The sequence below is a fragment of the Bos taurus genome, chromosome 25 (assembly GCF_002263795.3).
Source record: "Bos taurus isolate L1 Dominette 01449 registration number 42190680 breed Hereford chromosome 25, ARS-UCD2.0, whole genome shotgun sequence".
Classification (NCBI taxonomy): domain Eukaryota; kingdom Metazoa; phylum Chordata; class Mammalia; order Artiodactyla; family Bovidae; genus Bos; species Bos taurus.
In genome coordinates, this window is record NC_037352.1 from 1,549,265 (window position 1) to 1,571,546 (window position 22,282).

General features: G+C 59.5%; 2 protein-coding genes across 5 annotated transcripts; one reads left to right on the plus strand and one right to left on the minus strand.

The window, feature by feature from the left end:
- Positions 1-1,456: 1,456 nt before the first annotated feature.
- Positions 1,457-12,399, minus strand: ZNF598 (zinc finger protein 598, E3 ubiquitin ligase). Of its 4 annotated transcripts, none has more exons than XM_024985108.2 (13): positions 12,113-12,399; positions 7,164-7,276; positions 6,511-6,640; positions 6,119-6,330; positions 5,798-6,015; positions 5,319-5,427; positions 4,526-4,722; positions 4,271-4,355; positions 3,366-4,135; positions 2,738-2,882; positions 2,489-2,639; positions 2,185-2,400; positions 1,457-1,969 (listed from the first exon to the last, which is right to left on the minus strand). In XM_024985108.2, exons 1-13 carry the CDS (start codon positions 12,335-12,337, stop codon positions 1,700-1,702), a joined length of 2,841 nt encoding a protein of 946 aa, XP_024840876.1. In that variant the 5' UTR covers positions 12,338-12,399; the 3' UTR covers positions 1,457-1,699. The 4 variants fall into 4 exon arrangements, with proteins under 4 accessions (XP_024840876.1, XP_024840875.1, XP_024840877.1 ...); XM_024985107.2 differs by having other exon boundaries at positions 5,310-5,427; XM_024985109.2 differs by having other exon boundaries at positions 1,457-2,400.
- On the plus strand, positions 12,336-21,941 carry NPW (neuropeptide W). The gene is made up of 3 exons (XM_059881709.1): positions 12,336-12,489; positions 20,754-21,495; positions 21,759-21,941. Exons 1-3 carry the CDS (start codon positions 12,336-12,338, stop codon positions 21,841-21,843), a joined length of 981 nt encoding a protein of 326 aa, XP_059737692.1. The 3' UTR covers positions 21,844-21,941.
- Positions 21,942-22,282: the final 341 nt, after the last annotated feature.

Here is a 22,282-nt window from a genome sequence, read left to right on the forward strand (position 1 = left end):
CATGGCCAGCTCCCTTTCGGAGACATCCCCAGCTTGGTCTTGTTGACTTTTGAATTCATCTTTTGGGAGTTTTATTTCAGTTACTTTTTCATTTCTTGCTGGTTAACAACCTTCTAGTTGACCTTCAAGGAAGCAGGCAGGACCTAGGGCTGGGGTTTTGGCTTGGCCATGTTCAAGCTTGGTCTCAACTTGTACCCTTCCAGAGGAGAAGAGCAGTTCCCATGGTCAAAGGTGCAGTTCAGTTCAGTTGCTCAGTTGTGTCCGACGCTTTGAGACCCCATGGACTGCAACACACCAGGCCTCCCTGTCCAACTCCAACATGAGCTTACTCAAACTCATGTCCATCGAGTCGATGATGCCATCCAACCATCTCATCCTCTGTCATCCCCTTCTCCTCCCGCCTTCAGTCTTTCCCAGCATCAGGGTCTTTTCCAGTCAGTCAGTTCTCCTCATCAGGTGGGCGAGTATTGGAGTTTCAGCTTCAGCATCAGTCCTTCCAATGAATATTCAGAACTGGTTTTCTTTAGGATGGACTCTTTCGATCTCCTTGCAGTACAGGTAGTAGTTGCTAAGGTGCAGTAGGAGCTAACATCAACTACTCAGGGTAGTGCTTGTCATCAGGCTGTGTTGCCTGGTATTGTTATGGTTCTTGGTTCTTCTTTAAGTATCAGCGTTTTTAGTATCATGAGTGAAATAGCCCAGCTTCCAGGTTACTCTTGGCGGGTGTTGGCTTGTGTTCAGGTCTTCAGAGGGCATCAGGTAAGGGGGTCTTCTCCTGTGTGATAGGGAACGCAGGTGGCCTCCTAGCAGCCCTATGGAGAGTGAAGAGGGTGACGGCTCTGCTTCCTAGCAGGCACTGAAGCTCAGCCATCAGCCAGAAACTTGCTCCAGTCTCACTATAAGTAGGTAGGCCCTCAGGTTCAGACAGGCAGTGCCCACCCCCTTCTGTTTCTTTCAGAAAGACATCTCCATTTCTTCTCAAGTAAGGATGTTGCCTCATTTGGAGGTGGCTATGCGTTTAGATCTTGCTTCCTACTATTTATATGTGTCTGTGGCAGAATGGGGAGATTTCAGCGCATGCCTGGTCCATTTCCAAAATACTGGATCCGTTTCTAAATTGTTCCTGCTGGAGTTTACTTTAGCTCTCCCAGTGGCCTGTGGATGTAAACCTTGGGTCTGTGTGACTCCTGGGTTCTGGAAGGACAGTTTTACTGGGTACAGTGGAGGTCAAGCATGGCTGGCTCTGCTCCTGGAGGACTTGGGCGGTGCTTGACCTCCAAGATCCAGGCCCAGGGTCAGCTGCTTCTGCCTGTGAGCAGAGCCTGGCTGCCCACCTCTCCCCACAGGCCCCCTACCCCCGGCCCACAGTACTCACTGAGACCACCTGAGCTGTAGTGTCTGACCACTCTGAGTGGGGTGACCCCGGAAGGCAGAGAAGCTCAGAACACCAGCTATGTGCATTATTGCAAAATAAATTTATTTGAAGATAAACTGTCTTATAAAAGTTCAGAGGCAATTGGAGATCCCAGATTCAGCTAGTCTCATAAAAAGATTCAACTTCAAGTAGCACAATTTTGTGTCTTTTAATCCTGAACGTTCTTTAGTCACCAAACAGCCAAGTGTTTACACAACACGCTCAACATCTGACTCCAGCACCCGTGGGCCCAGCTCAGGGACCGCAGTGCTGCGGCCCTTGGGCTCAGGGGCTCCGGGAAGGGGCCACCGTGGCCACCAGCCCTGACAGTGCACACAGGTCCCGGCACCTGCCCCTTCCCTCCCCGGCGCCCTCCAGGGCCTGAGAACGTAAACCCAGAGCAGCCTGCTGCTGTGGCAGGGGTCTCTCTAGTTTCCAGGAGGCCTCCAGAGGGATCCCCCAAGAGGGTGTGCCGGCAAGTCGTGGCGGGCCTTCCCGGTGATCCCCGGAGAGCCGGCCAGCTGAGGGGCCTGAGCAGGTGGCCTCACTGTCTGCCTGGGGGTGGGGACGGGGAGAAAGGAGGCTTGTGGGTGCGGTGGCTCCTGCCTGCACTGGCGGGAGCTACATCGGAGCTATGTGAGGATCCTGGTGAGGGCCTGCAGGGAGGGGAAGTCATCGTCCCGGGCGGCGTGCAGCGCCTGGTGGCTGCCCACATCACCGTGCGCCAGCACCTGCTGGCAAGTGGGGCACACGCAGCAGTCTAGGCCCACCTGCCGGGTGCTGGCCTGCCACGCGCTCTTCCTGTTCTTCTTGGCCTTTGTGCCGGGAGGCTTCTCGCGGCCCCGGAAGTCCGTGTGGGCCAACAGCAGCTCCTGCTGCTTGGCCGTATCAGGCAGCAGCACCAGCAACTCGTTGAAGATCTTCTCGAAGTTCTCCCCCAGCAGGTCCCGGCAACTCTTATAATACTGGGCTGCAGAGATCGCGCCCTGCCGGCCAGAGCCAGACCCAGTCACCCCCAGCCCTGGCCTGGGCCCCAGTGGCCGGGCCAGCCCCCCGCACCCCTGCCTGTCTGACCTGTCTGAACTCCCCCGAGTAGCTCTTGAACTTGCTGAAGCGGGCGTCATCGCTCTGCAGGAAGTCCCTGATGGACTGGATGAGCTGCAGGTTCCTCTCTCGGAAGTTCTCAGGGACCAAGTAGGCCCGGGGCACAGGCGTTGGCCTGGGTCTGAATCGGAAGGAGGTGGAGGCTTCCGCCTTTGGGGAGGCCCAAGGTGAGGGCACTCTCCCCTGGGGGCATGGGGCCAGGGGCCCGCCCACACTTACGCTTTCGTGGTGGTCGTAGTGCTGGGGACACAGGCCGGGTGGGGGCTAGACGGAAGGCCGGAGAAGCCGGGGGGTGGCTTGCTGACAGGGGGCGCCAGGCCTGGCGGAGGCGGGGTGCCCTTTAGGAGCACCACGGCATTGAAGCCTGCGGGGCGTGGGGTGCACGGGAAGGTCCCAGGATGTGACCTCGCTGGTCAGGCACAGCAGGCCCTGGTCCCCACTTCCCACACGCCGCCCCTCCCCGCAGAGCAGCCCGTCCCCACAGAGCAGGTCCGGGGCCCGCTGACAACGCCAAGGGCCGGCACATGTGTTATGCTCCTCATGGCAAACCTTGACCTGAGTTAACTGCTTTGTCCTCATCTCCAGAGGGTGCCAGGACTCCCTAACTTGCGGAAAGAAAGGTCGCAGGGGAGCTATATGGCGGACCACGGCCATGGGCTCACAGGCCTGCCACCTGCATCCAGATCTGGTAACCAGGCTCCGAGGCAGTGGGAAGGGCCTACACGGGCCTCCCTGCCTGCCTGCACCACCCTGGGCCCGTCTGCCTGCCTGTACCGCCCTGGGCCTCACTCCACTACCGCGGCCCCTTCCCAGGGCCCCGCAGCAGGCCTGGGCCCAGCACACCTACCTGGGGGTGGGGGCATCCTGGGTGGGCAGGGGCCACAGAGCGCCGGGAAGTCTTCCTGGGGCGTGGGGCAGGGGGGTGGCCCCAGGGGCCTTGGGAGCCCAGGGGGCTCCTTGGGGGTGCTCCGAACCGGGGCTGGCCCCTCTGAGTGTCCATTGACGATGACAGCGGCGGGCCCCTCAGCTCTGCCAGGGGGTGCCGTGGGGGCCAGCTCGGCCCCAGGGGGCCCCTCTTTGTCAGTGGGGGGGGGCGACGCGGCACCCGACTTCTCGGAGCCCACCTTCTTCTTCTTGCCAACCTTCGTGAAGGTATGGGTGGTGGCCCCGGCCAGCAGGGAGGAGACAGCGACCGTCGTGGGCACGCTCCGCAGCTCCTGGGCCGTGAGGCCCGCACGGCCATCCTCCTCCGCCTCCTCTGTGGGCGGCGGCCCACCCTTTTTGCCCCCCTTTCCCCCCTTGCCAGACTTCCTGGGGGGCTGGCTGCCCCCGCTGGTAGACTGGGACCCCGGGGCAGGATGCGCCACCTTCTTGCTGGCCCCACTGTTCCAGGCAGAGATGAGGCTGGTGGGGGCACTGCTGGGCTTGGAGGCAGAGGGCACCAGGGCAGGGAAGTCTTCCTCCTGAAAGGTGGTCCTGCCCCTGGCGGGCACAGGGTAAGCCAGCGCCAGCCCCACAGGGCCTGGGGCGGCTGCCACGGAGCTCGAGGACGAAGAGGAGGCACAGAGACTGGGGAAGTCTTCATCCTTGAGCTTCGAAGTGGGGGGCGGGAGAGTGCTGTGCAGAAAGCAGACAGGGCTCAGCGGCCTGTGGGCTCTGGCCTGCCCTGCCCCCTGGCCCCACAGGAGCCCTGGCATCTGCACCCATCCTCCCCAACCCTCGGTAGGAGCCCCGAGCCCCACACGCGTGTACTTTGGGAGTGTGGCTCCTGCAGCTGGGCCAGTGATGGAAAAGGCCTCCTGGCTCACAGGACCATTGGTGGAGGCTTCCTTGGGACCTGAGAGACACAGAAGAACCCTTGTCAGGGCTGAACAGTGTCGAGGGGGCAGGATCAGGCCTGACGGGGTGACCAACTGGAGGACAGTGGCTTCTCACCGACCTTGTGGTCAGGAGCCCACGTCCCGCCTGTTGGGCCAGGGTGGGCCTGCCTGCAGGGGAGCTGCTCACCTGGGCCCTCGCCCGGAGTCCGGGCTGGGCGCCGGGGGCCGCGGGCCTCCTCAGGACCCCGCAGCCCCGCCTCCTCCTTCTTGGGCCTGCCACCCTCTTCCCAGTCCTCACTCCTGCGCGTCTCCTGCTGCTGCTGCTGCTGCTGGGTGGCCACCGAGGCCCGGATGGCAGCTGCCACTTCTCGGTCCTCTTCTTCCCTGGGATGGGGAGGCCTTCAGGCTGGGCCAGGCCCAGAACTATAGCGACGCGACATAAAGGGCTGGGGAGGGGCCTCACCCCGGGAAGCCCGGACACCAGAGGCTGGCCTGCCAGCAGCCAGCGGAACAGGTGCCAGCCCGGCCTCCCCGGCCAGGCGAGAGCACTGTGGAGATAGCAGGACCACCTCCCCACCAACCTCAGGCTCTGGCACCTGGCAACACCCAGCCCAGTTCCCTGGGGCAGCGCCTGGGTACCGCAGATGCCTCGGTCCAGCTGGCCGCAGGGCAGCCCAGCCAGAGCACGTGCCTGCCACGCCAGGGCCTCCTGGCACACCTGCACTGTACCCCCAAGACCGGGGCCCCTCAGACCCCAGTCTGCAGGGTCGTGGCGTCCCTAGTTAAATGAGCGGAGAAAGGAAAACACCCGATTCAGGACACCAAGTGACCCTGTTGCCATGCCCGGGACACAGAGGCCAGAAGGCCAAGCTCCCTGACCCAGCGCCTGTCTCAGCCCAGCTGTCCACACTGCCCTGGCCTCTGGTGGAGCCAGGTGGACAGAGGTCCTGGCGGCTCGCAAATCCTCCCACCTCTTGTACCTCCAGCTTCCTCGGCGGCTTTGCTGGGCTCCGCGGCCGCTGGCCCGGCCTGTGCGGCCCTGGCGGTTGTACCTGTCCAGCTCCTCGTAGTCCTCACCGCCGATGACCCCTGTGGCCAGCACACAGCCAGTCAGGCCCAGGCCGGACCCCGCAGAGGCCTCCCTCCGTACCACAGCGTGGACCCAAGGGGCAGGCACAGATGCCTCTCAGAGGTCACAGTGGCCCCAAACCCCTATGGCCTGCACACCAGGTCAAGCAGGAACTGGGTTGGGAGAGGGGCCTGGGCCTCCTGACCCAGAGAAGAGGCCCAGGGACCCCCGCACAGCAGAGCCGAGGCCCTCTGGGAGCCAGGACTCATGAAGAGCTCCTGTCCGCACGTGCTCAAGGCTGTGTCCCTCATCCCTGCTGATGCTGAGGGGTCGGGTCAGGGCCTGGGTCTGAGGCCTGCAGGGTGCGCAGGCGGCGGGGACCCCGCTCACCCTCGCTCCGGCGCGAGTGCCGCGGTGCATAGCTGAACTGCAGGTCGATCTGGCGGTTCTGGCGGGCCTCGGCGCGGCTGCGGCTGTGGCAGGCCGTCCTGTGGGCCTTCAGGTCGATTTCCGTGCGGAAGGCGTGCGTGAACTGCTCGGTGCTGCAGCGGCCCTCCTCACACAGGAAGTGCTTCTCGCGGAAGTGCTCACGCAGATACGCATAGTCACTGCGGGGACCGGGCGTCAGCAGGGCCTGTGCCGGCCCACCTGGTCCAGGAGTCCCTGTGCACCCATGCCCACCTGTGGCACTCCGGGCCCCACCGCGCCCACCTGTAGTAGTCCTGGGCCCCATCCGCGTCGCAGAAGTGGCAGAAGTAGTGGTCACGACGCAGGTGCTTGAGCAGCTCGTCGTTGTCCAGGTAGCGCTCGTCACAGAACTTGCAGAGGGGGTGTCCGCGGTGTGAAGTGTCGTCGGGGTCCCCCTGCATGCGGTGCCGAGCCAGGTCCTTGCGTGAGTACCACTTCCGCTCGTGTGTGAAGATCTGCGGGAAAGGGGTGCTGGGCACGGGCGGGCTCCCAGGCCTCCCGCCCCTCCCGGGCTCCACGGCGCAGAGGGCCTGTGGTGGCCTCAGTGCCACCGAGGCCCAGCCGTCTGGTGGCCCGCGGAGTGAGGGGCGGGGCTCCGGGAGGCAGGGCTCCGGGAGGCAGCCTGGCGGGCTCACCTGCAGGTGCCTGAGGCACAGCTTGCAGCAGAACAGCTCGTGCTGCTTCCGCATGTGCTGCTCCAGGTCCCCAAAGAGGCTGAAGGGCGGCCGCTCAGGACAGCGGGGGCACTCGTGCTGCAGCAGCTGCCTGGGGAGACACCGGGCCAGCCCCCCCAGACACTCAGCGCCACCGGCCCCAGGGAGCACAAGAACCCTGCGGCTCCCGCTGCGGCCCTGCAGACACTCCGGGAGCAAGGGCCAGGAAGGCGGGCGCTCCGACCGCTGTGTCAGGTGGCGCCAGGGCCTGAGCCGAACAAGGCCCCAGTCCAGGAGACGGCCCCCCACCTGGAAGATGGGGGCTACCCTCAAGACGACCGTACCCCTCATGGGGTTTTTCCTCTACAGGTGAAGAACCTGACTCGCACCAGCTCTAGTGCACCTCACAGAACCCCGGAATCCCCCCACCACACCCCCCACCTCCACTACCACCTCAGGAGGGGGCTGTGAGCAGCTCCGTTCCAGGAGAGCCCGCTGACAGGAACCAGCCGCCAGGCCCTGACGTCGCACCCCTGAGGGAGGCGAGGAGCACAGGCGGGGTGAGGTGGGTCTGTCCGTCCCACCGCAAAGCGCCCGCAGACCCGCAGGACCCCAGCCGAGAAGTCCGCTCTCACCTGTAGAGGGCAAACACTCTCCCGTCCATGAAGTAGATGTCATATTTCTTCTCGTGCTGCAGCTGGTGCAGAGGGATGGTGGCAAAGGCAGGGAGTGTCTTCCCGAAGACCACCTGAAACCAGAGCCAAAGGGACCGCTGGGCAGGCTGTGGACGCCCACTGCAGGGCGCTGTTGCGCCGAGAGCAAAGGGGGCACTGAGAGCCCCTCCTGGGAGGCCCCTCTCCCCACGCCCGGCCAGACCCCTGAGGGTGGCCGGGACAGAGAGGTAGCAGCTGGCTACGCCTCCAGGGGGCAGCGACCCCAGCCACCCCAGACAGACAGGCTGCCTGGGGACAGTGACAGATCAGACAGCCGGCCACCAGGGGCTCAATCACACGGGTGCTGAGCACAGGACAAGCCCGGGAGGAAGGAGAGACAGTCCAAGGAACAGCCGGGGAAAGAGTGGCTGCCGCCTGCCAGACTATATCAGGCAACCGGGCATCAGGCCTGGCTGCCCTCCACGCCCCCTGAGGCTTCCGTGATGTCACGGGAGGGGGTGCCCCCCAGGACTCGGTCATGGCCCCAGCTGTTCTTGGCCAGCTTCCTGCCCATTAACTGCGCAGTCTGGGGGTGCCACACGGCTGAGCTGGTGTGATGGACGTGAAAACTCTGCAGCTGGCCGCCTCTCAGGGTCTCTAGCACTAGGTAAAGCTGCTAGGCCAGACCGTGACTCGGGACAAGGTCACCCCAGCCTGGCCCCCAGGGCCCTCCTGCAGGCGCAGGTCCCCCATGAGCTGACAAGAGCCCTGCAGGGAGGGCCCTCCCCGTCCTCCCCGCCCCGCCCTGCCCCTGCACCAAGACCAGACAGGCCCACCTCCTCACTCAGCGGCTTTCTGATCCGCCTCTGCCCCTGGCCTGGAGCTGGCTACTCGCCTCAGCTCAGCGTCCGCGCCAGCACACCCAGGGGACATCCTCACCTTAGGAAAGGCCACATCAAGGTCACCCCTGTTATATTTAGGCCCAGCTACAGAGGATGTCTAAAACCAGAACAGCCATGAAATTGGGAGAGTGGAGGACTGGCTGGAGAGACTGAGTGGTTATGCCAGCCCCCACAGCAAGGTGGTTAAAACCGGTTCCTGGGGGCTCTGGGGGTAGGGGGCGGGGGGAGATGGGGAGCTTAGCCTCCACTTCTGAGGACATGCCCCATCATTTGGGGGCAACCAAGCCTTGCCCCCTCCTGGCCCAAAGGAAGTGTCCCAGTCCAGCCACGCCCGACCTGGAGAACCAGGGGTGGGGGGATGACAGGCCCTGAAGACCTTCCCATCACCACGCTGGCAAGCCAGGCAGAGGGACGTTGGGGCTGTGGCCCCAACTACACCAGCCGCACTCCTGTGGCCTGTCTTCACAGCGGAGTCTTGCTCTGCCTCCAAGGCTCACCCTATACCCTCTGCCCAGGATCTCCCGACAGGTCCCGAAGGGACGTAGGAAAGGCCCGGGCCACACTGGCCTCTTCTCGTGGAATCTGCACTCCAAGAGCAAGCCTACTCCCAGCCCTGCCTTCCCCCCACTCCCAGGGGTGCTTTTCCAGAAAAGACCCCCATTCCTGCCTGGGGACAGGTGCCCGCAGGTCCAGGGCCCTAAACTGTTAAGGACCTGCTGGTGCTGCAGAGCACAGGAGCCAACCTTCAGGACGCCACACCCCCATGACCAGCCCTCGAGGGACGCCCCAAAGCTTCCAAAGTGTCCCCGGCTGGCAGACAACAGAGAAACGATATCCCTCCCCAGAAACCCCGGTGTGGGGAGGCCCCTCTACTCAGAGTTCCACTCCGATCCACCACAGGTGGGGTCTGTCCCTGGATGTGAGCACCCTCACTGGACCGGGTGACCATCAGCTTGGGGGGGGGGGTCTGTCCCTCCGGAACAGTCTGGTGGGACAGTCCGGGCTAGGCGCACCTGAGCCAGGCCAAAGGGGGACGCTGGGCAGGCTCAGGAAGGGACTGGAGTACAGAAGAGGCTTAGGAAGGGAACGTGGCCGTGGGCACGCAGGCTCAGGCCGTGTTCGTTTGAGAATGAGGTGAGCAGGCTGGCAGGTGGCACGGGGCAACACTGACTGCCCCTCGCACACAGCCTGGGAGCAGCACAGGGCCCCCCAGGACTGGGCCAGATGACGGGCGGGAGCATGCCTAGATGACTAGGCCAGTGTCCCCGCCTCACGAGAGGGTGAGGCGAGCGGCAAGACCGGATGGCTGCACAAGGAGGAGGGTGTGGTGGCCTGAGACCACCCCCCCAACCCCGGGGATGGGAGGGGTCCCAGGATAGAGGTACAGGCCAGGCCTAGACACTTGAGGATGGGCCATTCTGGGCAGCCCCTGGGTGGGCCAGGCAGTAAATGACCAAGCGGGAAAGGGTGCCCCTAGGTGGGCCCCAAAAGGATCAGGCCCCAGTGAGAGGGAGAGAGGGACAAAAGCCCTCTTGGACTCCCGGACCGGGGGGTGTCTGCCCAGGGCCTTGCTGCTCCCCACTTCCAGCAAGCAGGGAGCACTCACGGAGAGTGAGTGCAGAAGAGAATGGTGTCCACCGTGACCAGGGTGAGAGTGGCTCCCTGGGGAGGAGGGGCCGGGACAACAGGGAGCACGACCAGAGTCAGCAGGTCCGGCCTCCCTCCCAGTTCCTGCCTATGAGATGGGGCAGAGGGGCTGCACCAGGCTGTCTGCGGGGCCCCTCCTGGCTCAGACACATCCCACTTTGTACAGCAGCCCCGTCAAGCCTTTCTGACATCCCCGGGATCAGGGCCAGGTGGAAAGCAAGATGAGACTTGTCTTTTAGAAGAACGTGGCCAGTGGGAAAGACAGGACCGGGCAAGAGGGGGCAGGACCCCAGGACCTGACATCAGTCTCAGTCAGTGGCCCCGTGCTGCCACTGCCCACCAGTTAGGAAGGAGCCTAGGCCTCCACCATGAGCACCTGCTGGGCAATCTTGACTCATCCAGCTCCTCATCTGAGCAGCAGTTGCAGGACTGTCCCCCGGGTCGGCCAAGGGAGGCGCCAGGTGAAGATGCAGGAATCAAGCAGATAAAGCTGCCCTGTCCCACAAAGCATCTTGGCGTGCTTTCCTTCCAATCTTTTAGAGGCTTAGTCCCATAGAGGAGGCAGAGGAGAGGCAGGGTTCAGAAGTTTCTGAGCAGGCATGGGACACAGGATGAATTCAGAGGACAGTGCAGGACTCAGCCAGGGAATAGGATGGGGGTGGGGTGGGGTGGATTCCAAGTCCAAGAATGGGAGGAAGCCGGATGAACAGAGAAGAGCATCATTTTCCCAAACTGCCGAGAACCTCCTCCTCCTGCTGCCAAGCAACTCAGAGCAGGCCTGGTAGGAAGGCGGCTCGGCTGGGGTACCTGATGCCAAACCACACCCCAGCTGAAGCCAGTTGACAGTTCATGTCCACGCCCCCTTGCCACAGAGCACCTGAAGGGTGTGGGACCCACAGGAATGAGAGAGGCCAGATGCTAGCTATCAGAGTCGTATATAGGTGTCTGCTTACTTCCTCCCCACTCCAGTATTCTCGCCTGGAGAATCCCATGGACAGAGGAGCCTGGCGGGCTATAGTCCATGGGGTCTCACAGAGTTGGATCCAACTGAGCGACTAACACTTTACTTTCTCAATGAGACGTGCAATGCCCAGGGCTGGAGACTCCACTGCGCCTGCCTGCCTACCTGCCTGACTGCCAGGAAGCTACACGTGCTGGGAAACCTGGTCATTCAAGAATTACGTCATGTCACGCAAGCCTGGCCTGCAAGGCAGGCTCTGGCGTAGCTGGGAGGAGCCTTCTGACTAAGACACAGGCAGATCCAATTTCACCGACTGCTCCTGCACCCTAGACCTCTCCCAGATCGAGTCTGTCGAGCTCCACCCCATCACAGACTGACAGCATCTCCCAGTGTCTTCTTCAGGTAGGATACAGGATATGTACCCACAGAGCTCATGGGATTACAGCATTTGCTTGGCTCCCTTAACATAAAAGTCTACTTAAAAAAATGAAAAAGGGATGTCGTTTCTGCATCACTTGTAGGAAGAAGAAAGTTAGATTCCCTGACAGGTATCACCAGCCCAAGCTTTCCATTCACATACCAGGAGAGTTTCACAACTCTGGAAGCAAACAAATTTCAAAGCACAGCAAACCCAGGGAGTTCCAGCTAAGTGCCCCCAGCCAGCAGCTGGCATTGCGAGGAGGGTGGGGGGTGGGGGATGATGCCCTCTGACCTCACTGGGACTTCCAAGTCTGAACAGTCAGAAACTCCCGCCCCTCCACTCTGGAGCCGAGCCCCCCCAGCTGAAACTGGCAAGGAGGATGAAAGCTTCTAACACTTTTATCCCCACCCACCAGGCACCCTGAGGAGACCTCAGTGGTTTCGCTTTCCCCTTGGGTGGCAGGTCTGAGTACAACAGTCACTTAATAGATGAAAACGCCAGTCTCAGGAGTTCCCTCAGCGTCGCCCAGAGAGACCCAGACACACGGCTAAGCTGGAAACGCCCAGACTGACCCTCTGCTCCCGGGACAGGTCGCCTCTGAAGGTCCCCACTTTCCCCGCTGCCTTCACCGGGATGGAAACCCCTGAGAAATAAATCCCCAAAGCCGAGCGAGTCGGGGAGCGCCGGCTCTGACCGTGCCCCTTCCGGCGGCCTGGCAAGAGTCCTAGGGATCAGCAGGAAAGCCCGCAGGCTCTGGGCCCACAGGGACCTCGACCACCGCCTGCCTCCCGCGCCCAGACGGCCAACAGCTGGACCAACGATGGGGATCCCTCCTCCGACAGGCGGCCGCGCCGGGCCTCCCGTTCGGAAACCGGCGCCACCAGGCCTGCGGCCGGACACCAGGAAGGCAAAGTCCCTTTCCGGCTGCCGGGTGCCCCGTCGTCCCGCCGGGCCGCGCCCGCCCGGGAGTCCCGACACGCGGCCAGCCGGCGCGGCTCACCTGGCGCAGCTCCTCGCGGCACACGGCGCAGTACCGCTGCTCGCACAGCACCCGCATCTTGGTGGAGCAGCGGTAGCACACCGGGTGGTCGCAGCGGCCCAGCGCCGTGGCCTCCAGGTCCCCGCAGCACAGTACGCAACTCCCGCCGCCCCGCTCGGGTGCCGCCGCCGCCGCCTCCTGGGACACGAGTCGCCCCTCCGGGCCCGCCGCCGCAGCCGCCGCCATGGTCCGGGCTCCGGCCCGCTCCCGGCCGGCGCGGCACCGCACCGCACGGCCTGGCTCCCGGCGGGCCCGCCCCTTCCGGGGGCGACGTCACCGCCCCGCCCAGCAACGGGCCCGCCCGGCGGAAGTGCGTGCGCGACTTCCGCCTCAGCGAGGTGCGGGCTAGAGCGGCGACTTCGCCCGGGGCGCTCTAGGTGGAGGCGACCGCTTTGGAGGCCCGCCGCCGTCCCCGCGCCAGGCTGCGAACATCCGGCTTCTCTCCGCCTAGGCCTCTGTCCTGGGCCCGCCCTCTCTTCTGGGAGCAATGTATGACCCAAATATTGATGGATCATACTGTTGTAGCCACGCGTTCCGGGAAACAAATTTACTCAGAAGGACAATGCAGATAGTGAAGTGCAGTTTATTACACCGGAAGGCCCAACGCAGAGTCTCCTCTTAGCCAAGGACCCGGACCAGCATTTGTGAAAATCTTTATATCCCATATGTTCTTGTCTGAACCCACCACTCCAAATTCCTTGAGACTTATATAAACAAAGGAAGGGTAAATATAATCCCAATAACCCCATCATTCACGTGTTATGTGCTCAAGCAGTTAAACAATTGGCCAATAATCAATAAGCCCAAGGTTACACTCCAATAGCTAAGGAAAAATTTATGGCCTGTCCAGAGGGGGTCTTATCCTTCTGTTGTCGTTTCCACAGGCACTAAACACAGAGTTCAGAGTCCATTGGAGAGGTGGCCAAGCATGATCAGCATGAACAGGCCTAAGATGGAGTCCAGGCCCTATGAATTCTCTCTTCAATACTTAATACTAAAATGCTATTCATGGTTCCTCTGAAATTCAAGTTCAACCGACAGCCCTATATTTTTATTTGCTAAATACTGTGACCTTACTAGGAACCCAAATCTCTCTCCAACCCAGATCTTATGTTGTATTTGGGACAAACAGGGGCCTGGTCATCGGGCACACGTGTGCGCACACACAAACACAATCCCTATCGGAAAAGACAACATATGGTGACATCTGTCTCTGAGCCAGGGGTGGACATCCCCAGTCCCACTAGAAAAGGCAGGTAGAGAACGTGACCTCTTCATGGGCAAGTTGACCTCACCCAGCTGAGCCTGGGGGCTTGAGGCAGAGAAATAGCAGGACGGGTTTGCTGATTGAGGGTAGTGAATCCAGGGGCTTTGGGACTCTGCAGTATGTTTTGGGCCTCCTCAGGCACACTCAGGACCTCTCTTCTGCTGTTAAGGGAGGTTGGTTCAGATCTGAACCCTTCCAGAAAAGAGGCAGTGTGTTGTGGGAGGATGAGCTTGGACTGTAGAAGCAGAAATGGGCTGGAAACTCCAACTACGTATTTGCTGGTGACCTTGGTCAACTTGTTGAGCCTTTAGCTTCCTTGTTTGCAAAACAAGGATCATCATACCAATTAAACCTGGTGGATTGGCCATGGGCAGGTGTCATCTCACCCTCAAAAAATCCCACTAAAAGGACAGCAAAGGAATAAAAGACTTTTCATGAGCACAAAGAAGAAGAGGGGACCAGCATTGAGTGAAAGACGCAAGCAAATTGTGAAATGACAGAGAGCAGGTGGAGGGTGACTGCTTTTCATTTTACAAAGCATCCTTAAGACCTTTGGGGGAACTCCACAGAGCAGTTCACTGCAGGTGGGGTTGAAAAAGGAGTGCATGGAAGTTGGTGCATTGACTGGGCACCTGGGGTCTTCCCTGTATCCATCCAGTCCTCCTCCCACTCACTGTTGGTGGGAAACTGGAGGATTGTTCACTGAGGAAATGCACCACCTCAGAAAGAAGATCTTTATACCCCATTAGAGACTGAAAGGCTCCGGGTGCCCAGCTGCCCTGCAATGAAGCTCACCTCTCAGCAAGCCACGCCCCTTTGAAAGGAGCCAGCTTGTCAGGATCTGACTGGCAGCCAGCGATCTGCAGACTCAGGAGGAAAGCCTGCGGTGTGAGATACAGGGACAAAAACAAGCAAACCCAGAAAGCAGAAGGAAACTTTGGGGGGGGGGAATATATACATATATATATATATATATATATATATATATATATATAAACCTTTAGAGTCCTCTGAACAGCAAGGAGATCAAACTAGTCAATTCTAAAGGAAATCAAACCTGAATGCTCATTGGAAAGATTAATGCTGAAGCTGAAGCACCAGTACTTTGGCCACCTGAAGCGTGGCCAATTTGAAAGTGTCAGTTCTTTGGTGCTCAGCCTTTTTTTTTTTTTTTTTTGGTTTCCTATTGCTGCTGTAAAAAATTACCACAAACATAGTGACTTCAAACAATGCATATTGATTATATTACAGTTCTGGAATTCAGGAATTCAAAATGAGTCTCATTGGGATAAAACCAAGGTGCAGGCGGGCTGCATTCCTGTTTCCTTGACTGTTCCAGCATCCGGTGGGCTGCCTGCTTTCCATGCTCCTGGCCCTTCCTCCTTCCACAAATAGCATCATTCCAGCCTGTTTTCATTGTCACCTCTCCTTCTCTGACTGCCTCTCTCCTCCACACTGGGGAACCCTTGAGATTACATTGGACTCACCTGGATAATTCAGGATGCTTTGCTTCTATTGGGTTGGTCAAAAAGTTCATTCAAGTTTTTCTGTAACATCTTATGGGGAAAACCCACAGGAACTTTTTTGCCAACCCAATATGAAGTTCAGTTGACTAGCATCCTCAATTTTATCTGCAACTTGAATTCTGCTTTACCATGTAAATAGTCACAGCCTCCAGGCATTAGGGCACAGACATCTTTGGGGAAGGGCTCTTTTGCTGCCTACACAGTCACAGATGCTGCTCCCCATCCTTCGGGGCCCAGGACAGCCTCACAAATGCCAACTATGCTGAGGTTGAGAAAATGCTGATGAATTCCGCTGGGGACTTCTGTCTAGGAGTAAAGGGAGCCCCCTGGTGGTGGTGGTTTAGTCACTCAGTTGTGGACTGTAGTCCCCATGGACTGTAGTCCACCAGGCTCCTTTGCCCGTGGGATTTCCCAGGCAAGAATACTAGTGTGGGTTGCCATCTCCTTCTCCAGGGGATCTTCCTGACCCAGGGATTGAACCCAGGTGTACTGCATTGCAGGCGAATTCTTTACCAACTGATTCATTAGGGAAGCCTGAAAGGAGCGCCCTAGGGCACTAAAATCCTTTCTACCTTGATCTGGTCTCTGGGTACATAGATGTAGGCATATGTAACAAATGCAGTTAAGATGTGCATACTTTACTCAAAGCATCAGATCAGATCAGTTGCTCAGTCGTGTCCGACTCTGCGACCCCATGAATTGCAGCATGCCAGGCCTCCCTGTCCAACACCAACTCCCGGAGTTCACTGAGACTCACATCCATCGAGTCAGTGATGCCATCCAGCCATCTCATCCTCTGTCGTGCCCTTCTCCTCCTGCCCCCAATCCCTCCCAGCATCAGAGTCTTTTCCAATGAGTCAACTCTTCGCATGAGGTGGCCAAAGCACTGGAGTTTCAGCTTTAGCATCATTCCTTCCAAAGAAATCCCAGGGCTGATCTCCTTCAGAATGGACTGGTTGGATCTCCTTGCAGTCCAAGGGACTCTCAAGAGTCTTCTCCAACACCACAGTTCAAAAAGCATCAATTCTTCGGCACTCAGCCTTCTTCACAGTCCAACTCTCACATCCATACATGACCACAGGAAAAACCATAGCCTTGACTAGACGGACCTTTGTTGGCAAAGTAACGTCTCTGCTTTTGAATATGCTACCTCCTTAAAAAGACCACCCTTTGGTCTGGAGTTAAGAATCTGCCTGCCAATGCAGGGTGTGGGGGGACACAGCTTCGACCTTTGGCCTAGGAAGATTCCACATGCCCCGGGGCAACTAAGCCCCGATGCCATGACTACGAAGCCCATGCACCTAGAGCCTGTGCTCCACAACCAGAAGCCGGTGCACTGCAATGAAAAGTAGCCCCCAACTGCTGCAAGTGGAGAAAGCCATGAAGACCCAGCACAGCCAGAACAGAAAAGACCACCCAGGGACTGCCCTGGTGGTTCAGTGGTTAAGACTCCATGCTTCCACTGCATGGGATGTGGGTTCAATTCCTGGTGGGGGAACTAAGCTCCCATATGATATGTGGCATGGCCAAAAAAAAAGACCACTTGTTTTTAGAATAGCAATTGTTCGTGATTTCAAAATATGGAGGCAAATACTAGGAGAAATAGCTGAAAGAGTTGGAAGTCATTGCCCCTGGAGGGTAGGATGCTGATGTGACGGGGTGGAAGAGAGGCCACTTACTGTGCCCCTTATACTAGCATTTGACTTAAAATGTATGGTGGTGCTAGTGCTAAAGCGCCTGCCAATGCAGGTAGATGTAAGAGACCCGAGTTCAATCCCTGAGTGCGGAAGATCCCTTGGAGAAGGAAATGGCAACCCACTCGAGTATTCTTGCCTGGAGAAACCCATGGACAGAGAGGCCTGGCAGGCTGCAGTCCATAAGGTTGCACAGAGTCAGACACGACTGAAGAGACTTAGCATGCGTGCCCATGTACAATCTTAATAAAACATGCCTTTTCCTTCTCCAAGGGATCTTCCCGACCCAGGGATGGAACCCAGGTCTCCTGCATTACAAGCAGATGCTTTACCCTCTGAGCCACCAGGGAAGACTTAATAAAACATAATCATTTTAAATGACGAAATGGAGAGGTTTTCTTATTTGCTGTGTCATTAGGATGGGGTTCCTGTTGGGGGAGGAGGCAGGTGCTGTGCCTGGAAGGGGGAGTATGAAGCAGACATGATCCCAGCCCCCTGGAGGGCTTGGTCCAGTGTCAGGGGAGGTGATGTGCAAATAGCATCCATGGTCATCCAGCTTCTAGAAGGGTCTGTGTGTGGATGGAAGGTGCAGTGAGCCCCAGAAAGACCAGGCAGCTCTCATGGATCATTAGGGCCACTACCTCCTCTGGCAACACACTTTTGGCTCCAGACTTCTGGGGGCTGGGGGTCTGGCAGAGCCCTTTGTCCCTGGGCCCCTGGGCTCAGTGCTGGGCAGGGCACAGAGACCTTCATCCTGAGCACCCCAAACTGGGAGCCCCCAGGGACCATGAAGCTATTCGGTGCTCTTCTTCCTCCCCCGCCCTGGGCTCCATCCCTGCCTGCCTTCCGCACACCTCCACCTGACAGGCAGCCACCGACTCTATCCCAACTGGCCCTCCACCTCTCACCTGCACGTGGACATTTTTCCTTCCCTCTAGTTCACAGTCATAAGCCAGCCGGAAGGACCGCTGGTATTTAAACTTCAGACACTGAACATTCCGTTGTGCACGGGTTTTTTTTTTTTTTTTTTTTTGGTCAGGTCAATATGGCATTTTCAGATTTATCCACTCTGCTAACTGTAGCTGTCTTAAATTTTCTAACTGCGCAGAAACCTCCATTACCGCATCGACCACGATTGATCAGCTTTCACATCGATGACGTTCTGCCTGCAGACGCTTCCTGCCCACTGCCCGCAGTCCCCTGCCTCCTCTCAGCAGGGAGTGGGCGGCAGTGCCAGGGGACCCTTGCGTCGTGCTGCGCTGCCCGCCAACCGCACACTCCAGGCAGCTCTTGAGGCCAAGGGGCCCCAGGAGAGAGAGGCAGTGGTGGGTGGAAGGGGCAGCTTTCCACTCGGCCCACCAGTCCCTGTGCTCCTCCAGGCCTCTCCAGGCACGCAGGCGGCTCCCTCTGTACCCCCGCCCTGCCTGGTCCCTGCGCCATCACCCCTCCGTCAAAGCATCTTCTCTGACAGGTTCGGGGACTAGGCAGCTGCTGGCACAGCAACAGTAACAGATGTTAGCCTCACCATTTACCTTCCCTGGTGACTCAGACGGTAAAGTGTCTGCCTGCAATACAGGAGACCTGGGTTCGATCCCTGGGTCAGGAAGATCCCCTGGAGAGGAAAATAGCAACCCACTCCAGTACTCTTGCCTGGAAAATCCCATGGATGGAAGAGCCTGATAGGCTACAGTCCGTGGGGTCGCAAAGAGTCGGACACAACTGAGCGACTTTACTGGTTACTGCATGCCAGATACCGTGTCAAGACCCAGCCTGGATTTTTAAAAAAAATTTTGGCCATGCCACATGGCATTCAGGATCTTACTTCGCAGACCAGGGATCAAACCCATGCCCCCTGCAGAGTCTCAATCACTGGACGGCCAGGGAAGTCCCATTGGCCTGGATGTTTAGTGCTCACAGCAAGCTGGTCAGGAGGCTACCATTACTGTTTACCAATGAGGAAACTGAGGCAGGAGTGCCTCCCCCCACACCCACCAGCGTCCAGCCTGGGGCACTGAGCTCCAGGGAACGTTTCTCAGCTGCTCCACAGGGCCTTTTTGGGGCGAGCTGACGGCTTCCAGATCCCAGGGGATCACCAGACCTTTCTGCCCCTCCTGCCTCAAAACCAGGGGCCTTCCTTGGCACCTCTGAGCCCCTCTGGGCCTCTCCCAACGTGCAGGTCTGAGAGGAAGGACAGATCCAGACTGTGCCCCCCTCCTGCCCCGGATTCGCCCCTCCTTCTTGCTGAAGAGACAGGCAGAGGGAGAGGGAAGGCTTCCATTAAGCACTGTAGCTGGGGTCCTCAAACTGGAACTCTCAGGCTGGGGGTCTAGGTTGGACCCCACTCTGTCCCCAGTGCTTACCCAGGTGACTGGAGCAAGTTAATTTCCCCCAGGCCTTAGTTTCCTCTTTGGTAGATGGAATCAATAATTGTCCCACCTTGTGGCATTGTTTGGGAATCTCCCAGGTGGTGTCAGTGGTAAAGAACCCTCCTGCCAATGCAGGAGATGTAAGAGATGCAGGTTCAATCCCTGGGTCAGGAAGATCCCCTGGAGGAGGGCACGGCAACCCACTCCAGTATTCTTTTCTGGAGAATCCCATGGACAGAGGAGCCTGGCAGGCTATAGTCCATAGGGTGGCAAAGAGTTGGACACGACTGAAGCAACTTACCACGCATACACGTGGCATTGTTTGGAGATCAGAATATGATAATTCAGGATCCCTGGTGTCTGGAACTTAGAAGGTACCCCGTGAGTGGTGTGGTTGCTGGTGGGGTGTGGGGGGATGAGGTCTGATTATTTTGACGGCTGAATCCTCCCTGGCTTAGGGCTCAGGCAAGAATGGGTCAGGCCCTGACATCTTGAAAGAGGCTATTAACCCCAGGCAGGCAGAGAGGGATACTCCAGTAGAGTATTCAGATAGGGACTATTTAAGCAGGATCCTGAAAGATGAGTAGGAGTTTGGTCATAGATTGAAAAGGCCAGGGTGTCCGTCCCAGGCACAGAAGCACAGAAATGGGCCAACTCGTGGGTTGTTGGGTAAAGCAAAAGAATTGAGACTGGTCTGGCCAGAAAACATGATTTTAGGGGATCACAGACAAAGAGGAGGGCTTCCCTAATAGCTCAGTTGGTAAAGAATTCACCTGCAATGCAAAAGACCCAGGTTCGATTTCTGGGTTGGGAAGATCCACTGGAGAAGGGATAGGCTACCCACTCCAGTATTGTTGGGCTTCCCTTGTGGCTCAGCTGGTAAAGAATTCGCCTGCAATACGGGAGACTTGGGTTGGATCCCTGGGTTGGGAAGATCCCCTGGAGAAGGAAAAGGCTACCCAGTCCAGTATTCTGGTCTGGAGAATTCCATGGACTATATAGTCCATGGGCTTGCAAAGAGTCAGACAGACTGAGTGACTCTCACGTTCAGTCAAAGAGGAGGCTGGAGGTCTGCAGAGCCTTATCTTGCCCAGGGCAGGGGCTGGGGGTAAGAGGGACTGACTCTATTCTGGGAGCCTAATCCTAACCACTGTCTCCTAACTAAACTTGTGGCTGCAAGCATCCACCACCTAGCAGCAGCTGGGAAGTAGGTTGGTGGGGAGAAGCTAGGGGTTAGGAAGCAGAGAAGAGGGTGTGGGCACAGACTTGAACTGTGTTAGGTGAGGGCTTCCTAGGTGGCTCTGGTGGTAAAAAGCCTGCCTGCCAATGCAGGAGACATAAGGGACACAGTTTCAATCCTTGGGTCAGGAAGTTCCCCTGGAAGACGGCATGGCAATCCACTCCAGTATTCTCGCCTGGAGAATCCCCATGGATGGAGGAGCCTGGTGGGCTATGGTGCATGGGGTCTCAAAGAGTTGCACACACCTGAGCACACACAGGTGAGGATAAGGAACAGCTGTCAGGGGAGGAGGCAGGCAGAGGGGTCTTGGTGGCGCAGAGGGCCCCCACCAGTCAGCTCTCCTGCTTTGCCCCCTGGGGTGCTGCTGGCCCCCCAGTCTGATCTGCGTGTGCCCCACCTTCCTGTCCCCATCCCTGCTCCTGGCAGCTCCTCTCCTTGGGGACAGAGGAAAAGGGGCGCGAGACAGGGGAGGAGGGGAGCCCCCAGACCGGGGAGGAGATGAATTCCAGGAAAAAACCCACTCAGCCAGGGTGCTTCAGGAGCCCACGTCCTGCGGCGCGGCCTGGGCTCCTCTTCTCCCTTCATCCCGCCCCCTCCCTTTAGGGAGCCAGGCAGGTACCGCGGGGGTGAGCAGGGGCGGGGCCGCCGAGCAGTTATAGCCAGACCCGCGGGGCCCAACTCCCCGCCTGCAGCTCCCGCACTCCGGCTTCTCCACGCGGCGCGCGCAGACCCGACGGAGCCAGTGCCTGGTCCGCGCCTCCGGGCGGACGTCGACGTGAGCACCCTGGCGCGGGGCACAAGGGTGCGGGGCCCGGGGCGGGGGGCCACCGCCAGCCGCCGGCTGCTCGCCCTGCTGTGGCTGCTGCTGCTACCGCCGTCCGCCGGCGCCTGGTACAAGCACGTGGCGAGCCCCCGCTACCACACGGTGGGCCGAGCGGCCGGCCTGCTCATGGGGCTGCGCCGCTCGCCCTACATGTGGCGCCGCGCGGCCGGGCCCCTCACCTGGGACACCTTGGGCCTGGGCGCGCTGCCCCAGGGGCCCTCTGCCAGAAGCACCCTCTCTCCGGGGCCCGCGGCCCTCGATGCTCTGCTGCTTCCCTCCGGAGCTCAGAGACCGTGGGAGGCGCGACGCAGAAGCTCCGGGGCCGGGCTCCGGGTCAGTGCGCCTCGCAACCTGCCCGCCCCGGAGTCCGCGCGCCAACCCGAGTGGCGGCCGGGCGCCTACTCCTGGATCTTGGCGGAGCAGGCCAGGTACGCGGGGAGAGGAAGGGGACAGGACGCCAGCAGACGGGGGGGGGGGGGGGGTGGGGGGTGGGGTGGGGGGTGGGGGTGGGGGTCTCGGGAGATCTGAGCCGTGCTGTCTGCCTGCCCGTAGGGCACCCAACGACCTTTCTATCCCCGACTCCGGGGAAGGCTCTCCTGGAGCAGTGTCTACGCTTCCAGCCCGGGGAGTCGGGGGAGCGGTAGTGGAGAGCGCACGGCCCTCTCCCCACGGGCCTCTCTGGTCTTTCTAGAGCCTTCGGAGAGTCTCCGGCTCAGCCACGGTCTGCGCAGGGAACCGCCTTCGCCAGCCCCCGCCTCGCCCCTAAGCAGTCCTGATAGCCGCCCCTGCTAGCGCCCCCGCGCCTGACCCAGACCGAGTGTCTTCGGCCAACAGGCCGGCCGTCTGTTCAATAAAACTCGCCTAGTTGCCGCGCCCCCGCGTGTGACCCCTTTCCTCCGAGTTGTGTACTTTGTCATCTGGCTCCGAGGCGCAAACTGCCGCGCCCACGCCCTGGCAAATGTCAGGAGCCCTCCCGCCCGCCGGCCTGCCGGGGGACGCGTTCCTACCACCCCCCGACCCCGCGCCTCCTCCCGCCCCACCCCTGCTCCGCCCTCTCTGCTCCAATCCAGCCGAGATCTGCTTGTCCTTGCGGGGCAGAAGCGGGGCACAGAGGCAGAGACACTGCTGGGGGCTGGGTCCCCTTCTCCCTTTTCTGCCATTGCTGCCCCTCCTTGTAGGGGGTGGGGTCATCAAACCAGGGTCCCCAGGGAGGGG